Source organism: Macrobrachium rosenbergii, chromosome 10, assembly GCF_040412425.1.
Source record: "Macrobrachium rosenbergii isolate ZJJX-2024 chromosome 10, ASM4041242v1, whole genome shotgun sequence".
NCBI lineage: Eukaryota > Metazoa > Arthropoda > Malacostraca > Decapoda > Palaemonidae > Macrobrachium > Macrobrachium rosenbergii.
Window position 1 is genome coordinate 43,279,027 of NC_089750.1, and position 12,283 is coordinate 43,291,309.

General features: G+C 35.1%; 2 protein-coding genes across 3 annotated transcripts in view; one reads left to right on the forward strand and one right to left on the reverse strand.

Annotated features, from left to right (window-relative positions):
- Nucleotides 1-6,514, forward strand: part of LOC136842607 (lysozyme 2-like) — a 22,947-nt gene extending 16,433 nt beyond the window's left edge. Inside the window, exons 2-5 of one of the 2 annotated variants that reach the window (XM_067110194.1) lie at nt 1-123; nt 402-475; nt 2,728-2,873; nt 5,394-6,514. The exon at nt 1-123 is cut by the window's left edge and continues 66 nt beyond it. In XM_067110194.1, coding sequence (XP_066966295.1) covers nt 1-123; nt 402-475; nt 2,728-2,873; nt 5,394 — 344 coding nt within the window. In that variant the 3' untranslated portion in view covers nt 5,395-6,514. The remainder of the gene's footprint in view (nt 124-401; nt 476-2,727; nt 2,874-5,393) is intronic. The other variant, XM_067110193.1, reaches the window with a different exon arrangement.
- A 3,535-nt stretch (nt 6,515-10,049) lies between these two features.
- LOC136842321 (zinc finger MYM-type protein 1-like) lies at nt 10,050-11,321 on the reverse strand. Its single transcript, XM_067109580.1, has one exon. It carries the CDS (start codon nt 11,319-11,321, stop codon nt 10,050-10,052), a length of 1,272 nt encoding a protein of 423 aa, XP_066965681.1.
- Nucleotides 11,322-12,283: the final 962 nt, after the last annotated feature.

A 12,283-nucleotide genomic window follows, 5' to 3' on the forward strand; every position in this document is an offset into this window, starting at 1 on the left:
GTGTGGGCTGTCACACTCCTTACGCAGGGGCCTACTTCTGCGGACCGTTCCTCATTTCATGGGCTTACTGGGCTGATGCTGGCAAACCCGTCATCCAGAACGATGACCCAAACAGGCAAGGAGGTATGTTATTCAGAAGCACTTCTCAAAATCTGGATTTTCTAGGTTTAGTAAAGTTTACATATATATATATATATATATATATATATATATATATATATATATATATATATATATATATATATATATATATATATATATATATATATATATATATATATATATATATATATATATATATATATATATATATATATATGCACACATATATACCTAATATCCACTTACATCTTCAGAGAAATCATACTTCAGCAGTAACGACCTAAATTTGTTTATTTCAGCCTTTGAAAACTGCGTGAATGATTTATACTGCTCTGCCGAGACCGTACGCCAGTATATGGGTAAATTCGCCACGGTAAGTGTTTGTTATGCGTTGTTTGTTGTTATTTCCCTTGTAGTCTTCAGAAATATAGTTTTTCAGATCTTAAGTATATTCGAACTTCTAAGCTCTGTGGTAACCTTATTGTCTCTCCTATTTAACTGTCAACAACAAATACTTGGGTGGGTATTCTCTATACTTTGTACTTAACGTAGGTCACCTTGAAGAGCACATTAGGAATGTAGCTCTCATGATGGAACTAAGTTTATGGTCAGAATTAATGTACAATAAAGAACGTTGAATGCGCTACAGTCATGGTGATGATGTTACAAATCTGCTTTCATTCATTTGAGTTTATACAATCTCACTGTTCTGCATTTGAATACAGGCTTGAGTATGTACTGTATATATAGAAAAACGGAATTTGGCGACAATCATGTTTAGGTTACGTATTTATTGAATCCTTTATCTATTTATAAGTCTACGTAAAACTACGAAAGTCTGTAATTACTTGACCACCATATCACGCCAAAACTTCAACACCGACAAAATGACGAATGTAACTCTTGACTTTCATTTCGGACAGAGCTGTTCCTGTTAAGGCTTACTGCTTAGTTCCGTCATGTCCTCACAGATCTTAATCCATATATACTGTACATATGGTCTCTAGCACAGCAAACGTTGCATGAGTTTCTCACATTTTCAGCAACAAATATTTTTCAGGTAACAATTGGTATCTTTGGTTTAATATCTATAGAATTAACTCGTCATCCTTTGGACAGAATTAAAGAAAATTTTACATCAAAACAAGAAAATTCATTAAAGTTGTTTTCGTTTACTTGACAGTAATCTGATATCCCATAATGAGGAAAAAGGCAACATGATATTAAATCACAGAGGGTTTAAACTTGCATGAGTTAAAAGACTGATCCCAGTATGGTAGAGGAACCTACAGGTTACTGTTGAAATGAATTTAGTTTTCTCACTATATATTTACACACATACCTAAATATGACTGTATATTCAACCACATACAATCACACATGCACACACATGTATATATATATATATATATATATATATATATATATATATATATATATATATATATATATATATATATATATATATATATATATATATATATATATATATATATATATATATATATATATATATATATATATATATATAAAACATATATATATATATATCTATAAATCTATAAATTATATATATATATATAATATATATATATATATATATATATATATATATATATATATATATATATATATATTTATTTATATTGCTAATGAGCTATCAATACCTGTAATTGTAGCTATTCTCATGTTTTCTCAAAATTCAAGTTCAGGTTAATAATTCTTCTCACGGGATTTTATTCTTAAACATGTAGGATGAGCTATGGATTTCGATATGCAAGAGTATACTGAAATACACTGACTTACTGTTGACATGAATCGTAGCTATTATAAAGAGAGATGTAATTGTTATTTATGTTGCCCAGTACTATGTTTACTAATTAATGAATTACTAATTAATTAATTATTTTTAGGCCTTTTAGTATGTCTTTCTTTCGAGGGCAAAAATAGATATAAGTAATCCTAAAATGAACAATACATGTAGTCCTACAATGAATGCAATTTTCTTCGCTGGAAGACGAGTATATACGAGTATAATTGCAAAATATACTTTATTATTAACAAAATATATCCCTGTTGTTTCCAGCAACAGAGGGAGACCCTGCTATACAGTGGGACTAATAAGGTCGAAAGAAGAAGAAGAAGGAGAGAGAGAGAGAGAGAGAGAGAGAGAGAGAGAGAGAGAGAGAGAGAGAGAGAGAGAGAGAGAGAGAGAGGAGGGCGGGGAGCGGGGACTGCAATTCATTTTGAAACTTATTCAATTTTTTATTTCCCCTGGCAAAGTCATGGTAATAGCCACTGGTCTGCCGTAGGTTTTACCTCTAAAAGTATGTCCCAGATCTATTAAAAAAAAAAAGACCTCTTGAATATTGAGAGAGGGATTTAATGACATGGTGAAGTCGTGAAAATCTTAATATAATGTGTACATGTATATCATTCTCAGACATGCAGATGCATACACATATATGAATAATGTTATATATATATATATATATATATATATATATATATATATATATATATATACACACATATATATAAACTAGCGGAAATTACTAACAACAATGACATCTGTAAATAAACTGAACGTCGATTTGATAATGATGATGATAACAACAACTTCAGGACTGTACTGGCGATGGAGCTATCAACTGCGAAGACATCGTCAGAGTTCATAAAATCGGCTACAATGGTTGCAACGCCAACGTCAACGCCAACGATGCCTTTTGGCAGAGTTTCCGAACATGCTCGGCCCGCGTCAATGTTGACTGGTAGGAAGACAAGAGGAAGAATCCCCTTGGATATGCTACTTGAAACTTTCCACCCTCCAGCTTGACTCATCAGTCATCCATTGTTGTAGCCTCCCCACCCATTCTGCCTTCCTTCCATAGCGACCTTGCTGAGTCTTCCAAGTCTACATATATTTCAGAATTTCCATGCTGTAGATCCCAGCTCCTGAGAGTTCTCATAATGCCCTAATCGTAGTCTCCCTGATCTCCTTAGCTTTCATTTGTCCATGTCGCAGCTCCCAGCACCTCACAGTTCTCATAATGCCATAATTGTAGTCTCCCTACCTTTATTTCACCCATGCTGTAACTCCCAGTTGCTCATAGTTCTCATAATACCTGGACTGTAGTCTCCCCTCTCGCCTAGCTTTCATTTTGTTCATGTTGTAGCTCCCAGCTCCTCATAGTTCTCATATTGCCTAGCTGTAGTCTATCTGCCCACACTACCTTTTCATTTAGTATATGTTGTAGTTCCCAGCTTCCCATATTACTCAAAACAGCCTTGTTGTAATCTCTCTAACTTTCATTTTGTTTACATTGAAGCTCCCAGATCCCCATAGCTATCACAATGCCCTAGTTCCAGTCTTCCCTAGCTTTCATTTCATCCCTGTTGTAACTCCTAGCTCTTTGTATTTCTCAAATATCGTAGTTGTAGTCTCCTCGCCCACCCTAGCTTTCATTTCATTCCTGTTGTAGCTCCCAGCCTTTTATAGATCTCACAATGCACTATATAGTTGCTATCTCCCAACCCTCCCTAGCTTTCATTTCTTCCATTTCGTAGTTCTGAGCTCCTTATAGTTCTCATAGTGGTCTGATCTGGACCATTATTTTAACTGTGAACTTTTGTACCTCTGCACACTTTCCGTTGTTGTTACCAGCCCCCTGTCGTCCCCTTCCACCATTTATAGCTTCCAACACTTCCAGAACGCATCCTTCCCATTTACCCTAGCCTTAATCACACCTTTCAGAAAATTCCCGTAACTTGCTCTCTATAAATAAAAAAAACTTTAAAATGCACTGCTTTCTACATAAACCTAATTCAGTTAAACCATTTATTCCAAAGATGTTTATGTATTCATAACGATTAATGGGAATTACTGATTTGGCATCAAGTTCTATTGTTTGGGAGTAAATAAAACACATGTAAACACTATATATATATATATATATATATATATATATATATATATATATATATATATATATATATATATATAAATATAATATTTCCATTTTGCAAGGAATATAGGAAATTATTTGCCACACACACACACACAATATATATATATATATATATATATATATATATATATATATATATATATATATATATATATATATATATATATATATATATATATATATATATATATATAACATAACATTTTAAACATAGATTCACATATATTTAAAAGTGAACACACGCAGATACATAGACTGAACACTCAGTAAGCTGATCAGGGAAAGAAAATGCCGGCTAGCATCGTCACGAGTCACGACAAACCGCGAACCTAAACTCTGAATCGCCAAATTTATTTTCCCCAGTAAATCAGAGCAACAGACCAATTGATATTTTCACTCAGCGGATTGTCTGAAAGCCAGGATAATATCTTTAAGGCTTTATCAAAGAATAATGTTCCACTTCCAAAATTTTCGAGTTCGCAGTTCATATTTTGCCTTCAGCTGACAGAAATATTGAAATAATTTGATGAGATATTCCTCCAGTTCATCGGATAAGTGCTTCATTAAATGCATATTCACCAAGTTAGCGAAATGAGTGGTCTCTCGACCTTGATTTCCATGAAGGTCGCCGTCTCTTTCACGTATTTGCCGTTTTGAAAGTCTCCACCAGCCCATATCATTGGAGCGGACAATCATTGTTGTCTGGGCAACATAATTAAACAATTAAATAAATTCCTATGAAAGTCACGATAACGTACAACTTGTTCTTTAGTCATGTTTTAATAGCGTCTAATAAACCATCCTTGAATAATTGCAAAAAGCAGCAACGCTGGTCTTTCTTCGTTAATGATAACTATATATATATATTTATATATAGATTTATAATCATTTATGTGCATGTTGTTTGGACTAATATTTTTCAATTGCTTTTTTTCAGTTCTTATATATATATATATTTATTTATATATATATATATATATATATATATATATATATATATATATATATATATATATTATATTATATTATATATATATGTATATATATGTTTGAAAATATGTCGTATTGATTAATCGTTAATATCTCATACTGCATGTGCATGATATTTGGTATAATGTTTTGCAATTGCTTTTTCCGATGCTTTTAAGTTACATTTCAATGAGTTTCATTGAGTTTAAGAAAAACATATTTTTCGCTTTATTCAAGCTGAATATTTCGCCGCGACAACATTAAGCCCAGTTAAGGAAAAGAATGAAGGCAGTAAATGAATCGCCGTGTGTCTTGGTTATAGCTGAACCCATGCCCAATTTTTGCTCTCAACAGAATGGTGACTGCAACGAAGACGGCCAGGTCGACTGCACCGACTTCGCACAGATGCACAGAATGGGCGGATACGGCTGCAGAGACCCCTCCATTCGCACGACGGACTTCTACAAGAGATTTGAAACTTGCTGGAAGGTTGTCCAGGCAGCTACTGTAGGTGGTGGATCTTCGTAATATTCTGTCAAAGCAAGAAAAACAACCGTAAATTTTTTTTTTTGTTTATCTCCTCTTTCACGACGGAGGCAAGAGTTGATTATAATCTGAAGATGACTATACATTAGAGGCGCTGCTGCGGAAATGAGTAAGCCACTAACATCGGACAAGAATCCTACTTTGGCTGCATGAACCTGGATCTGATATAAATCTTCATGGAAAACACTGAGTGTTTATAAGTATAGTAAGTGTTCTGTCATACTCAACACCATTGATCATTACTTCTACCCCGATATCACTTATAACGTGCAATTTTTTTTATCTTTTTAAATGAAAACAAAGATCAGCGGAAGTTTCTCCTATTAAAATCCAGTACAAAGTACATGAACCTACGTCCAGAGGGTGGTCATATGGCTCCTATCCCGAAAGAGGGGTTTACGAAAAAAATGTCTAAAGATGATATATGGTATTTTCCATTTATAGTTCCAGTCCAGAATTTTGAGAAGCCTTGTCATGCGTGTTGCACATGCGCCTAGAGTGATTTTGTGGACATCCTCTGATTGCCTCTGTCTCTAAATCTGTAATTTATTTTACTTTGAATGATACCTTTGTGAACAAAAACAGGATATGATAAATTCAAGGACTCTGATAGGAGATCTTGAATCAGTTTCTATATTGAAACAAGAATGTCGTTTTAATTTCTATAAAAGTAGATTGTACTTCTAAAAATGTATAAACATTTAGGTGAAATGATTCTGCAATTAGTTGACTCTGGCATCATTAAAAATGAAAGCCATATGTAAAAGTTGAAAATTCATTGCTGTATTTATAAATATCTGGGCATTGATATTGCATTTATTTAAACTAATAAGATCATATTGTAAGGAGAGATTAATGTTCTGTATTTCGTCATAAAGGAGGTATTAACTTTTTGTATGTAGTAAATAAAGCATAGGTTAATCTATAAAGTGCCTCTTCTTTCCATTTCGTAAGGAAAATAGGAAATCATTTGCCAAATCAGAAATGACGGACCATCCTGAAAACCGAAAAAGTGATTTGGTAAGTGTTACGATTCGGATTCGAGTCGTCAGGTTCCTTCTAATTTTACTTAACCGCACCAACAATTGGAAACAGTAAAAGAACACAGAAAGAAAACTCATGCAACAGTACGGTATATTTATTTACAATAGATATAGACATTGAAAAATGACTCTTGCATTCACTCAACTTGACGTGCACCGCAGTACTAAGAAAATAAAACAAAGTAGCCTACTGTAGGTGAAGATAGGGGGAATGATGTGCAAGATAGGACTATATAATATATATATAATTATGTATATTCTGAATTACCATTCGCTGCAGGGCGTTGGCGCTGGCCCGCAGAAAACAGGTGGTTTCTTTCAAGGCGTGACCGTCAATCCTTGATCTGAACTTCCATCTTTCCAAAGGGCAGTATGGTTAGTGCAGCCGTCGTACTAAAACCTCTGAATGGGACTTCCTCGTGGAGGTACAATGTATAATGCTTCTCCGCCCCCCTCCCTCTCCTTCCTTCATCCTCCGAACTGCATCTCTGTCCTTCTCTCAGTCTTTCTGTTCTCATCTCCGCTCTTCGCTCTGTCACATAATGGGCGATCCTGTGGGAGCTTAGATAAACTACATGGGCGGGGCTAATGCTGTCATTTTCGATGATCGTCGTTTCCTTGTAAGGGGATTCTCGTAATTTCTGCTTCCCGACTGGCTTATCAAAAACAGCTCATCAGACCACGCCAGACTGGAAACTTCTGCTAGCTTTGTGACGAAGTCTTACATCATCATGCGCCCATCTTTCCAGTGTTTTCTGTCGGAGACCACTTGGGAATACGAAGGGATGACATACAACGACGGGCGCCATTGGGGCTAGGAAGACACCAGGCTGGACATCTACACAGCATACGATTATTAAAAAAAACTTTTCGTTTTCATCAGCACCCTTCCTCAGCCATGAAAGTCATTACCTATGATGCTAAGCCCTCCATGAAGCGGTGACAGCACGCCATCCCAGGAAAACGGAACATCTTCGTAATTACCTTGGCTGGTAACAGGTGAGACGACGCACGTTATTCAGTGAAGAAGAAGTGGTATATACCAAATATTTCCTAAGAAATGAGACTGACGTAAGCGGTCATCAGCCAATGAAAAAGAGGGACAAAGCTTGCATCGGAAGATATAAGGCCTTTTGGCGGTCCAGAAAAAGGATATTTGCTTAACATAATCCGTACCTATATGGTATGTATGTAATGAGCAGTTTTATGGGGAAGATTGCTTGAACGAGACAGGACTTTTCATTTTCAAATTTTTATTAAAAAATTGGAGTATGAGGTGTCTACTCTGTTAGGCAGAGGCTCTCCAAGAATCTCCTGCGTTTCCATTCTCACTCACTCTCAAACAAACTACAAGCACATTGTAACCAATTGTGGTTTTTTTCACAACTGTCAGAAAGGTCAGTTGAACAACAAAGTTTATATTAAAGATGATACAGTCTTCTCTGGAACGATTAAAAATAAAACAGTTATTGATTATCTCAGTATTTATAAAATAATGATAAGTGGCAACACCATATCTCATATGTTCTGGACATATAAGGAAACGACGATCGTCGGAAATGACGGCATAAAGAAATATCAGCGTCCTTTAGATTCTTTAAAGATTTAGTAACCAAGCGAGCGAGCATCAGTGTTGTCAAACACAGGGGGTCTCTGCAGTGGCGTAGCTAGCCTTCCATCAGTGGGGGGGCCCAGGTGGGGCCAAGCTATTTTATTGGGGGGCCAATGAAAATGGCATAAAACTTATATAAAAATTATATAATTAGTAAAAGATACTGTTCTCAAGTGTATATATCCATGTAAATAAAGCAAAATAATAACATTAGTAACGAGTAAACATGCATTCGAAATTATGGAGTTCAATTAATTCTCAACTCTTACTATATGCAAATGTAAAATAAATTTTCCTCACAACTTCGTTCAAAACTATATATATATATATATATATATATATATATATATATATATATATATATATATATATATATATATATATATATATATATATATATATATATATATATATATATATATATATGCGTGTTGTAAAGGTAACAAGAATCAAACTAATGTTATTAAGGATATGGCAAAACTGTAAATAAACTTGAAATATTTAAAATAATTTCTCAGGTAAATAATATCATCAGCAGCACATATGTCAATTGTATTTAGAAAAATAATAATAATAAAGTAAAATAAACAAATCACTTCTCATCTATATACGATTACAAGCTGTACAGGTAACAGGGACTAAAATAAAGTCATTAAGAATATAGCAAAGCTGTAATTAAACTAAAAGTATTTTTCCGTATTTCAAATAAAAATATGCCCATGGCATGTAAATGGATCAATATATAATGATACAGCTTTAAGTGTAAACATATACATTATTAAATATCTTTTCAGAAAAGAAGTATCTTTCTATTATCATGTCGCTTGGCAAATTTTGATACAATTTTGTCCATATCGATAGATTTGGCTCTTGACACGTGGATTCCAAGGACAGCAAGTGAGGGCAATCGCAAATCATCCATGGTGCTGCGCAGATAATTTTTTATTAGCCTCATATATGAAAAACTTCGTTCACATGCAGCTGATGTGAGAGGAAGAACTATGGCTATTGTCAGAAGTTTACACAAGTCAGGAAAGGCATCTTTGTAAGGTGACATGAATGAAGACAGTTGTACGAGAGTGGTGATCTTGACTCCCTCTGATTCTTTGCGCTAAATGAGCCTTTTGGCTTGGCGTGCTTCTACAGCTAAATCAGACAGTTCAACTCCATACTGGACTGCCATTGGTTCAATGATCTTTGCATTAAAAAATTTGGAGCTTCTTGGATCCAGTGCTGAAACAGACCTCAGTAATTGTTTGTTATCTTCATTGAATCTAGAGTCAAGTTCTGTTAGAAAGCGGTCAAGCACTGGGTAGAACAGGTTTACACAAAAGTCATGTTTTGAGTCAGGTGTTTCTTCCTGGCCACGGGTAGTACTTGTTGCAAAGCCATCAAGCATGGAAGATTGCTGTCTTTTTATTCCTGATTGATGAGCAAATCTGACTGAGATGTCTAGTTCCTTTGCCACGTCTTTTGCTTTAGACCAAAGAATATCCCAATTTGAACCCTCTCTCTCTTGCTCCAGCTCATCATGTAGTCTCAACCATGTCAGCAGCAGCGGCTAGATCAAGTGTAGGTGATTTCAACATATCTGAGAGCAGTTTGGTTCTGTGCAGCAGATTTTCAAACACAACAAGGCTTATGATGAATGAGAAATTAACTGCATTCAAGAGTCCAGCTGCATCAGTAGCACGCTTGCCAGACTGCTCATTGGCTACTTCCTCTAGAGTTTGGAAAAGAGCTGGTAGTTTCAGCAGCATTACTTTGCAGGCTGCATAATGACATGCCCATCTTGTGTCACTCAATTTTTTAAGCTTTTGGGGTTGTTTGTCCGGAAATAGCTTGTTTTGTTTTTTGCAGGAACAACTCGTGCAGCACAGCTGATGACATAAACACATATATGGATTCCAACAATCCAAAGAACTGGTCTGCAATCTTGACAGACTTAACAACATCCACAATCACCAAGTTTAGGCGGTGATTATAACAATGAATATAAGTTGCTTCTGGTGCAGCCTCTTCTCGGAAAAGTCTTTGTACACCAGAATTTTTCCCACTCATTACTGAGGCTCCATCATATGTTTGACCAACGCAATTCTTTGCATCAATATTGCATGTCAGTAACATTTCACATATGCTGTTTTTAAGATACTCTGCATTTAGTTCATGCAGTCTTACGAACCCCGAAAACTCCTCATGTAGGGTATGATCAAACAAATACCTAACAACAACAGATAGCTGTTCTCTTCCACTAACGTCCTTTGACTCATCAACCAATATAGAAAACCAAGTAGATTGATAAAGCTCATCTGTTATCTCATCAAGGACGGTTTCGGCCATGATTCCAATAATTTCATTCTGAATGGTAGGACTGGTGTATTTGGCATTCTTGGAAGACAGACGCGCTTTGATAATGGGATCTTTTTCACTGATGAGTTTCATTATTTCAAGAAAATTGCCCTTATTCATACTGTCAGGACCTTCATGATGGCCCCTTTGTGCAATTTTTTGACGAGCTGTTAGGCATAAAACTTTGGCCACCTCCTCGATATAATGCCTATTTTCTGCTACAGTTTTATCATGGGCAGATGTTAAGGACTTAGCTATAGTGTTTCCCCTAGCTATGTGTTCTTCAAAATCTTTCCAAGTACACATGGAGTACCTATGAAAATCACTTTTCTCAACTTGTGAGAAGCCAGCATCTTTTTCTGTTGCTTTCTTCCACTGTCTGTACCCAGTAGACAAAAAGGCTGTTTCAGAGGCTTTATTTGGCTGTGGAAAGTTCCTACAGCAAAAACAATATGCAGCATCTGTCATTACGGAGTATTCGAGCCAGGAATGACTTGTATACCAAGATGCCTTAAATGATCTTTGTCTGTTGCCAATTTGATGAGTTGGAAAACATGCCAGAGCTGGTTGCACAGGTTTTTCGGTTTTACCTTGACTGATATCTGTTGGTCCTGGTGGTCTTATTGTAAGTTTTTCACGATGGGCCGTAATTTTCTCAGTCGTACCTGCAGGTTTGGTGTAAGTACTCACCTGTTCTGTTAGATCTTCATCTTCACTATTGGAAGTAGGCATGTCATCCTCCCGAAATATATTTTCATTTTCAATCTCCCCACGGACTATCACATAAATCGGATTCTGCTGGTGCCCGTTTAGAGAAGAAAATTTTTATGCCACTCTGTTTCTGCATATTGATTTTCTAGGCTATGTTCTTATATTCTGACATATACTATCATAAAAATAAAGTAGAATCTGGAAAACCACCACCGTTACCACCGAAACATCAGTAGCCTGCAAGCAGAGACCAAAAATGTCAGGAATTTCAGGTTACTAAACAAAACAAAATTTATACAGGAAACTTCACTAAACAACTATTAAATTGGCTCTGTAATTGTGAAACATTAAGGACATTGCATTATATATATATATATATATATATATATATATATATATATATATATATATATATATATATATATATATATATATATATATGACCTACTTTTCAAGACAACTCTAAATTAGTTATCATGGGAAATATATGATCGCCTCCTAGGACAATATAGGTTGAAAATTGACTTCGTAATAAGCAGAATGAAAACCCTGAACTTACTAAAGCTGTATATGGTATACACTTAAACACATCTTCATATTGTGGTTGTCATCATTTACAATGATATATCAAAAGTAAACTATAGACTAGCAAGTTGCATGAATACAACATCAAATGCCTTGGTTACCATAGCCTGGGAGGCCCGTCTGTTAAGCATTAAAACTTGAAAATCAAGAAATGTTAGCCTAGTGAGTCATGTCTATAAACATAAAAGTAAGTTAGCCGTAAGATAGAGAGCCAGATGACAGACAGCTTTTTCATCAAAACCAAAATCGATGAAATTCAAAATAAATTGTGTTTGATACGATTAGGCTTAAGGGCTACATATAATGAGATAGTTTTTTATGTATACATCTTACTTTTGTTTTGTGAAAACGTCAAAATTATTCATATTCTATAGAGCACAGGTTCATTGCAGGCTGCT

What these genes read in the sequence shown, in the direction of transcription:
- LOC136842321 (XM_067109580.1), bottom strand. Translation starts at nt 11,321, where the DNA reads ATGCCTACTTCCAATAGTGAAGATGAAGATCTAACAGAACAGGTGAGT.